We start from the raw sequence: 10,577 nt of genomic DNA, 5'->3' as shown, positions 1-10,577 counted from the left end.
CTTTTCGCACATCGGGCCGTTTTGCGGGCCTATCGGGCCACCGCGACGGTTTATCTTTGGGCTCCACGTAGAGCGTGGTATTGTATTCCTGTGTCCGGATTTTTCTCCTGTTGTCTCTCTTAGTTTTATTTTTACGGGCGATTTTCTTTTTCGCTCGTAACAAAGAGGTATTAAGTCATTGTCCTGGCCCAACGTTCGGCTCTCCTTTGTCTAACAGTCGCTTTAGCCGGCTGGCGCGGGGTTCGCCGTTCGGCGTCGTTCTTATGGTGCTCTCATTATTCGCGCTGTTGGCACCTGGTTTTCGGGGCAGCATTATTATAGCTCCCCCCTTTCTGTCTACGGTTTTTATCTTCGTTTCGGGCGAGCGGTTTTTCGGCCGGTTCGGTAACCGATCGGCGCCATTGTAGCCGTTCAGCGCATCGGAGTTCGTCCCGGATTATAGCTGTCTCGCGACTTTATATCATTTGTACGGTCTTTGGCACTCTGTAGTACAAGCGCTCTGTGCACTATCAAGACTTTTTCTTCACCCAGCGTACTTTTATACGTCTTTAGCCGTACGGCGGCTTAGAGCCGAACGGCTTCTGTGAAGATCAACTCTCGCTACTATCATTTTAAGAGACTCAACCTTTGTCAATTACCTTGTGTCCTTGTTAATAAGCACTATGGACAACGCCACACAACCTAATTTACGCGTGGTCATCGGGCCACTGGATGAAGAGGTCCCACAAGCAACTGCACCAAGTTCTCCTACCTCTAGCACCCCTAGCACTCCTGCGGCGAGCTGTACGGACGGACCCTCGACTGCAACGGCGGAAGGAGCTTTGCTCCAATCAGCGGGCCGTCATCTAAGGAGAATTTTGGATCTTCTCCCGGCCCATTACAGATCTGGAACCACTGTCAGAGACAAAAAAGAAATAAAAGAAAGAGCAGCCCGTATGTTTGCTGCAATAAATCAAATGTACGGCATGCTAACGCAACTCCGGGAGTCACAGGCGGCCCCGGCCACTACTCTTTCCTACAACGAACCTGAAATATTAAAGCCACCCACCTACTCGGACATAGTTAAATCGAATATAATACAAAGCTCCACTACCAAAGCGATAAATAGATCGCTCAACAACAAAATAAAGCACGAAGGGAGCTCGAGTAGTTACGCTTTAATAGTTTACCCGAAGGAAGCCGAAGGTCCTGAGAAGAAAACAATAAACATGGAGAAAATCTACAAGAAGATTACAAATAATATAAAACCCGACCAGTTAAAAATTAAAGTGACTTCAGTTAAACAGGTTAAAGGCGACGGCATCTGCTTTCGCACCGCTAACAGTAAAGATGCTATAACACTGGAAAAAGCTGTAACTGAGCTTTCCGAACTAAAGGAGGAAATCAAAACAAAAATTTCGGAAGGCCGGAGGCCAAGAATAATACTCAAAAATGTGCCGAAATCAGTAAAGGATGACAATGTGATTACCACAATATACGCTCAAAATGAGCAATTAAAGGGCATAAGTGAAGAGGAATTCATGGCTCAGACCAGACTTAGCACAGTGATTACAAGAGGTAACCTACGCGAAAACTGTCGGCACATAGTGCTGTCTACCTCCCCGCTGATCAGAAACCAATTAATAAAAGAAAAATACATTAGCATCTCTTGGGCAAACATACAAATTGACGACTATGTGCACATTACCAGGTGCTATAAATGTTGCGGCTACAATCATATTGCAAATAACTGCACCTCTAGACAGAGCTGTAGCCATTGTTCAAAAGGTCACAAATTTACTGATTGCACTAGAAGAGAACAACCAGCCTGCTGTATAAATTGCAAAAGTTATAATAAAGATCTTCCTCCTGACAGCAAGCATCCAACTAATCATAATGCATTCGACCAGCAGTGTCCCAACACTATGAAAGTAAAGGAACAAACCATAAAGCAAACGAATTATGGGTTCTAGTCCTCCTACTGATAAATTGACACTGATACAAATCAATCTTCAGCGTGCAAAAGCAGCCACAACAGAAGCCATGCAAGTCGCCAACAACCACCAGGCAGACATTCTTATAATCCAGGAGCCATATTGTTTCAACAGAAAAATTGCCCTCTTTGGTAATCTTAACACACTTTATTATACTGACCCACTGGAAATTCCACATACTGGGTTCGTCATTATTAACAAAAAGTTGGACGCACAGATGTTAGGACAGCACTCAAATAGCTATTATACGACCATTCTTATCAAGCATCAAGACACAACGATTATCATTATTTCTTTTTATTGTTCTCCTTCAGAGGACATTTCCTCCCCCCTAGAAGACCTCCATCACACCATAAACCTGCTAAACAGTTATCCGATCATCATCGCCGGGGACTTCAACGCAAAATCGCAACTGTGGCATAGCCCCACACAAGACCCAAGGGGCTACAAGGTGGTTGAACTCCTTAACAGCTTAAGCCTTCAATCGTTAAATTCCAGCACCCTTCCTACCTACTCTTCTTCTACCGGTGAAAGCTGGATAGACATAACCATTGCGAACAAGACCCTCTTAAAGAACAACGTCTTTTGTAGCACACTTGACGAACATTCCGCAAGTGACCACAGCTACATTAAGATTGTATTAAACAATCACAGTGCGAACAAAGATATTCATATCAGACATAAAACAAACTGGACTCTCTACCAAAACTATATAAAGGCTCATTGGAACAGCGGGCCCCTCATGGAAATGAATAATACCACCGATCTAGACCAGACAATAAACAAACTACATAATATCATCCATGCAGCCTATCAATCGGCAACTACGGTCAGGGCTGAGAGGCAGTCGGCTCCCTGGTGGACGAGGGAAATCTCCCGTCAAAGGAAAACACTCAGGAAAGCTAGGAGAAAGTTCCGGAACGCGCAGGACCCAGGGAGAAGGGAAAATCTGCGTCAGAGCTACTTGGTCCTCTTCAGGGACTATAAAAGTCAAATCAACAAAGCCCGCACTGAGTCCTGGCGAAAATTTTGTACGGAAATCGGTAATAAGCCATGGACCACCCCGTATTATATAGCCAGGGGTAAAATAAAGAACACCCGTATCCCTAATAATAACCAAAACAACGTCAACATTGATACTTCGATCCATGATACCTATAACAGGATTATCAGCGTACTTTTTCCAATGGACGACCCTAACACGGACGACCACACACATTCTGCCATCAGGCAGAACTGCACTAACAGCCAAAACACAACAGAGGACGTCCCCTTCACCACTCAGGAGATCCATAAAGAATTCACCAGCCTGAAACTCAGAAAAGCCCCCGGACCAGATTGCATCACCCCGAAAATGGCCAAGCTCGCCTACGAAGCAATTCCTACCACTTTCCACATCATCATGAATAGGTGCCTCCACCTGGGGTTCTTTCCCAGCATGTGGAAAGTAGCCTCTATAAAACTCATCCCTAAGTGCCGCATCCCTAACAACCCTACGGACTACAGACCCATCTCGCTTCTCCCCGTGATTGGGAAAATTTTGGACGGCCTGATGGCGAACAGACTCCAATTTCACTGCGAGGCCAATCAGAGGATCAACAATAACCAATACGGTTTCCGGAAGGGTAGAAGCACTATTACGGCACTCGACAAAATAGTGACGCACATCCGCGAGGCAAAAAGTAGGGGAGAACACACCATGGTGGTCACCATCGACTTCAGGGGAGCCTTTGACCACGCATGGTGGCCCGCCATCCTCACGGCCATTAACGACACAGGTTGTCCCTCAAATCTGTTCAATCTGCTTAAAAGCTACTTAAGCAGCAGGACAATCACAGTCAAAAGCAACAATAATACCTACCTAAATAGAGCCATAAACAGAGGTTGCCCACAGGGCTCGAGGGCAGGGCCCTTCCTCTGGAATGTGATTTACAACAGCCTTTTAGAAATCAACGCTTCTATTCCGGACGATTATAATTGTTTAATACAGGGGTACGCAGACGATACTATCGTCGCCATTACTCACAAAAACCAAGAGGTGCTCCAAAAAAGAATGAATGACATCCTCCTAAATATCTCCCGTTGGAGTAAAAGAATGAAATTAAACATCAACCACGAAAAATGTATGTGTATAGTATTCCCAAAAACTACTCCTCTACAAAAAGGGCCAACCGTTAGGCTGGATGGAAAAAGGATTAAAAACCACAGTGAAATTAAATATCTCGGGGTGATTTTAGATAATAGGCTAACCTGGAAAAGTCACGTCTTCTATGCCTACGGAAAAGCCGTCAAAACTCTGCACGCTCTCACCTCTATAGCCAAAAACAACTGGGGATACAATAGCAAGACTCGCCGGCTCCTATATACTGCTGTTATAAGCCCGATCCTGACATATGGATCAGAGATCTGGGGTACGGCGATAACCAAAGTGCACATTAAGAGGAAACTCCTCTCAGCCCAAAGACTTTCAGCAATAAACATCTGCAGAGCATACAAGACTGTTTCCACAGATGCCATCCTTACTATAGCAAACCTGATACCAATAGATCTCATTGTTAAAGAAAATGTGTGGCAATATTACCAAATTAAACTATCTCACCGGAAAATTTCCAACCAAAAGTTTACTGACATCATCAAGCAGCTGGAGGTTCAAAGTCCTGCCAGCCAAATTTCGAACAACTTAACAGACCATAATCTCGACCACAACCCTCAGCACTATGTCTTTCACCCAAGCTTCTCCATAGACGAACTGTTCTCCTTGGATGGGACTGGTGCTAATACGGGCCTTACTATTTTTACTGATGGCTCCAAGTCTGAACAGGGGGTGGGCTGCGCTCTGGTAGTTTACAACCACGATAGAACAATTTACCAGGCCCAATACAGGTTGGCTAACCACTGTACTGTCAACCAAGCTGAATCCTACGCCATCTTTAGAGCCATCAAATGGGTGGTTGACAATAAAGAAGTTCACAGCATCACCAAGGTAAACATTTATAGTGACAGTAGGGTGGCCCTACTTCAACTAAAAAATTTAGACATCAAGCTCAGAATCATACTCGACAGCACAAGTCTTATCATGACCCATAAAGACAACATTTTCTTCAGATTTATTTGGGTGAAAGGCCACTCAAACATAATGGGGAACGAGAAGGCCGACCAGCTAGCCCAGACTGCTTGTGCTAGAGCCTCGAACTGCTCTTTCGAGAACACCCCGCTCACCTGGCTCAAAAAGGAAATTAGGTCATACACCTGGAGATTTTGGCAGGAGAGGTGGGATAAAAGTACCACGGGTAGACTCACCTACCACTTCTTTCCCGACGTACAGCTTCGCAGTGCTAACAGCTTCTTGACTCCAACATTCCAGACGACCCAACTTCTGACCGGGCATGGAAACTTTAGAAGCTATCTCAACCGGTTTCTTCAAAAATCGGACGGGAAATGTACATGCAACCCAAACGAAGCTGAGGACCCCGAACATGTGATTTTTCGCTGCCCGAACTTCGCTCCACAAAGAAAAAAGTTAATTGACTCTGTACGCGAAGCCAACGAACTTTGGCCGTGCCACCTAAAGACCTTTGTAAAAAATAAAAAGTTATACAAAGCCTTCTGTAACTTCGCCTTAACCATCAAGGTGTTGGGCTAGGGTTCTCCAGTGTTGTGTCGGGCTCAGCCTACAGCCGTCGTTATCTACAAAGGTTTTCCGATTGTATGTCCCTTTCTCTTGTAATGTACTGTATCATTTATTCTCTCATGCATTGTATCATATTATCAATAATAATTATTTGGGTCTGTATTCCTATATTTTAATTTTGTATTCTTAAAAATTTTATTTTTGTAATCCTAAAAATTTTTGACTGTAATCTCACCATTTTGTTTTATTCATGTTTTGTAATTCATTGTATTATTGCTATGTCTAAATTAATTTTGTACTGTATATATTCACGCATTGTATCTTACCTCATCCACTGTAGCTTAGTAATCGATGTATTTATTTTGTATTCTTTTGTATTTGTAAATGTTTTGTCTTTTAATAAATGCAATGCGGGCGCCCGTTGGATCCCACGAACCTACCTTCCCTTTTTACTTTCCTATATCACTTTCTTTTCACCTTCATCTGAAACTCTTCCCAAAACTTTTACTTCTTCTTTCATCTTCTTGTTCTAGGGCTATACCAATGAGTGCGGCCCTTACACGTTTCAAAGTGTAAAGTGTAATCGTTAGAAAAGAACACACCAAATCCGATTGAATGACAACACAACTAGCAACAACCAAGTGGGAAAATTGACATGCCGTTGTGAAGCGATAACAGTCCGTTACGAAACGACTCTATGAAGTCATCTCTTACAGCTCGCACAGCTGAAGAAATAATCTTTGTGGTTTATACAACGGATGGACAGGTGACCAGTTTCACACGAAATTAGTATAAAAGGTAGAGACACCAAAAGTTCCACGCGATCGTTTAGAAAGTTATATTTATGATTGTGACCATTCTAGTCTTCCGGTCCTCCATTAAACAGACCCTAACCAGTTCCAGTAGAAGGCCGGGCAGGAAGACATTTATTGGCTACTGATATTCCATACAAGCGAACGAGAGTCACATCTGATCTCCAATAATACATGTGAGATATGCAGAGGGTCAGGGGTTAATCCTCGCTGACCACTTACACTGCATGGGTTGGCAAAACCCGATTTCTTTGTCGATGGATGGCTAGGAGGACAAAAGTGAGTGGGGATGTGTGCGTCGGTAAGTTGACAGGTGTCTTGAATTGACAGGAGACAGGTTAACAAATAAAATATTTCTTGGCTGACTAGAATAACATACAAATTGGTTACAAGTTCATTCTACTATATTCTAGAACAGGGCTGTCCAACTGGCGGCCCGTGGGCCGTATATGGCCAGCCAAATTATTTTTACGGCCCGCGAGTACATTTTACTATGAATAAATTTATGTTACTAAATTATTATTATTAATATTAAAATTATTTTACTGCGTGAAAATTACTGCCACAATGTTCTCATTAATATATTACGAATATTTTAAAGTTTTCTTTTTAGTATAAATAAAATATTTTTTTAATTAACATAAACTAACTTTTCATTTATCAACCTTCTTGACCACTGAAATGTTTGGTGAAGAAAATATGGCCCGCGGGCTATGATAAGTTGAACAGCGCTGTTCTAGGAGATTAAATGCGGTTAACATACGCCTAAATGCACGGCGTGATAAGTTCTACACAGGCGGCTAGGAGCTAAGCCTAATGCCATTGCTAGGGAGAGAGAGGATGAACACGTGACCAGTTTCCCACGAAATTAGTATAAAAGGTAAAGACACCAAAAGTTTTACGCGGTCGTCCTAGAAAGTTATATTTGTGATTTTGACCAATCTAGTCTTCCAGTCCTCCATCAAACAGACCCTATCCAGTTCCAGTAGAAGGCCGGGTAGGAAGACATTTATTGGCTACTGATATTCCATACAAGCGAACGAGCGTCACATCGGATTTCCAATAATACATATAGAGGTCAAGATAGATATTTGTTAACTTTTTCTCATATCAGTCACGGAATTAGCACGCGGCATAGGATCTAGATTAGTCGCTGTTCTTGTAAGAATTCATATGTTAACCGCATATAAGCTTTCCTTGTATAATTCTTATGTATTTTAGAAGTAGATGTTTATTAAATTCTTTTGTTATTTGTTAACCTGTCTACCCCACCCCCTCGAAACTCGGATTCTGCCATCCACTAAAAAAGTGGGCAGGTTCTAAAAACCTGTTGCAGATTAAGTGGTTCCCACGGACACCCTGGAAGCCCCCGGTTTCTCACAATTGCATTCTACAATCTACTCGTGAAAAAATTAAATATCAAAAGTTATCTGTCATTGTCTGCCTCCAATTTCTGTCTCCTAAAAATTTTCTGCAGACTTTGGTTAATGCGTTATAAACCAAATATATAGAAAGACAGAGTACAGGGAAAGAGAATCTAAATATAAAATTGATGGACAAATAATTATAAGAATGAAAATAAATTACGGATTAAATGAATTTACTCTGCAGTCTTTAATATAATTTCAAAGTATTAGTCAAGATTAATATATTTATCCCTCAGATATTTGAGGATTGTCAGATATAAATATGTTTATATGATATATTTTCGATACTTTCTGGCCAGTCAAAATTCTACTACCCGTTCTAACCTAACATAACCTATTCTAATAAATTACTAAAATTTTCTTTTCTTCATATGATTAAGTTTTTTAGTTACTTACTTACTTAGTTACTTATCATACATTAGTAATTTTAGTAATTTTTAAAATTGGTTAGGTTAGTTTAGAACGTTTGTCCTGCCACCATGATGGTGCACGTAGGTTAACCCACCGTAGCTCTTAAAAATAAAAATTTTTGTAAATATATTGTTAGATAAAAAGTGTTCTTTGTAATAATTCAATTTATGTTTACAATTATGTTTATGTTAAAAAATTCAAGATAAAAGTTCAAATTTGCAAGAAATAGTAAGATTTTTACTGACGTCCTGCTAACCAGAAAGTACCAAATTTTCTTACAACAAAGCATCTTTAAAAATATCATATTAATTGTCACCTGTTATGAATGATATTTAAATTACGGAACGTGTACTTTCAACAAGTGAATTCTTTTCAGAACAATCCAACACGTACATTAGACGGAAAAGGCTAACAAAATATAAATATTATATTTACTTTGCTTATCGCGGAATTATTCGTGTTTCGAATAAATAAATCCTTTCAATAAACTTACATGACAACACGGTGTTAGTGTCGTTTTGTTAAGTATGAAAACAAGTTACATATTTTTGCAATACTTTTACCTAAACATATGTTAAATGCATAATTGTATTAGGTGTTACAATTTAAAGGTTGAAATCTGTTTTAATTTGACGTCAAATCTACCATATTAAATAAATAATCAAATACACTTTTTAGTAACATTTTTCGCAGTATCTGTATATATAATCGAGACGAGTTGATGATAATAATAATAATAATAATAATAATAATCAGTGCAGGGCCCAAACGGTTAGGAGTTGAAAGTTGAAATTTGGTACATAGTTACGGTACGTCATGAAAACGCACACTAAGAAGGGATTTTTCGAAATTTTTCCCCACGGGGAGAGGGACAGGATTAATTCTTAACACTTCCATTAACAATGGAAGTGTTAAGTAACAATGGAGAACAAGAGAAAGCGACGTGCAAGATTTACGGGCGCTAGAGGAAAAAAAAGAAAAAGAGTAATATGTTAGAGCATATTCGATTTTCAAATTTAAACAGATTATTTCGGTTTTTCTCGACTTTTCTTCTTTAGAACATTCGATGAAAATCGAACGATATAATCAAAACACGTCGTGAAAATCAAAAAATATTAGAACATTCGATTTTTAAATTCGACCTTTCTTTAGAAATATTTAGTTCGTTGATGAAATTACTCTTTTTCTTTGGTACTATAACGTAATAATCTTAATCTTCGCTATCGTTACTTTTGCCCGAGCAACGCCAGGCCTACCTGCTAGTATTAGAATAAACGCAAAAGAAAACACACATCGAATACTGAGTATTCTATGTGTTACAAAATCAAAGTAATCTTATATAAATCATTTTAGTTTATCTGAAGTCTCTATAAATTCTTTATAAATGGTCACTTTAAGTCTCACAACATTTTGCACAAAGCAATTTTGCTGTTTAATATTTTATACGATAACAATAACGTAATTAAATACAACAGTAATACAAGATTTGTGTATATTTCTATATTGTAAACGGTAATAACGTTTTCAAAAAAATAAGGATTTTTTTATCAAAGATTATACCCTGAACATCAAACTTAATACTTATTTATATTATAAAATTTCAATTATTAACGAAAAAAACTAACATTACATACCAGAAAAATATACGAGAGAAAACACCAACTGAATCGAATGGATTACTTTTTTCTTTTCTCTCCATTCTCTATTAATTTACCTCATCTACAGTTTTCTATACACTGCATTTGTAGTATTACTAGTCAAATCTGAACATCTATCAGATAATACATATTAAGTTTAAGATGTAGAGGTTTAACATGTGGTTTAATTCAGAAAACCTTGAATTTTTCTCAAGATGTAATAATCATTTAAATTATTATTCAACTCAGATGAAGATTCGTGACTGATATAATATACACTTATAATGAATATCATAAACTTAAAATACTACTACATGTATATACAAAGCAAGAATTATCTGTAGATTGATAAATATATAAAACATAATTTCTTATGATAAAAGAAATAGTCCCACAACGAATTCTTTAACATTCCTAGCTAAAGTGGTAAGATATATCAATATAAAATTAAACTTATGGGCAGCACCATTTAATATCAGATATCATTTTAAAAATTACCGTTATGTTATTAGTTATTATAAGATGAAATAAATTAATTTTGAAACCAGATATTAGTTTAAAAAACATGACCCACTTTTATTTCCTCACCTTTAACCCACTTTTTTTCACTGCTATCTCCTCCTCCCTGACCTTTAACCACCAGATTTGATTAGCATCCATATTTTTTATAACAGCTACTGTGCCAA

At 38.9% G+C, this 10,577-nt stretch overlaps 1 protein-coding gene across 1 annotated transcript; it reads left to right on the top strand.

The window, feature by feature from the left end:
* The first annotated feature begins 662 nt into the window (after window positions 1-662).
* On the top strand, window positions 663-1,952 carry LOC136979103 (uncharacterized). Its single transcript, XM_067275020.1, has one exon. The coding sequence runs from the start codon at window positions 663-665 to the stop codon at window positions 1,950-1,952; it is 1,290 nt and encodes a 429-aa protein (XP_067131121.1).
* The last annotated feature ends 8,625 nt before the right edge of the window (window positions 1,953-10,577 follow it).

Source organism: Centruroides vittatus, unplaced genomic scaffold (genome assembly GCF_030686945.1).
Source record: "Centruroides vittatus isolate TY-2023 unplaced genomic scaffold, ASM3068694v2 contig_578, whole genome shotgun sequence".
Taxonomy (NCBI): Eukaryota; Metazoa; Arthropoda; class Arachnida; order Scorpiones; family Buthidae; genus Centruroides; species Centruroides vittatus.
Note: the sequence above shows the minus strand (reverse complement) of the source record. Positions and strands in the feature narration are given on the sequence as shown.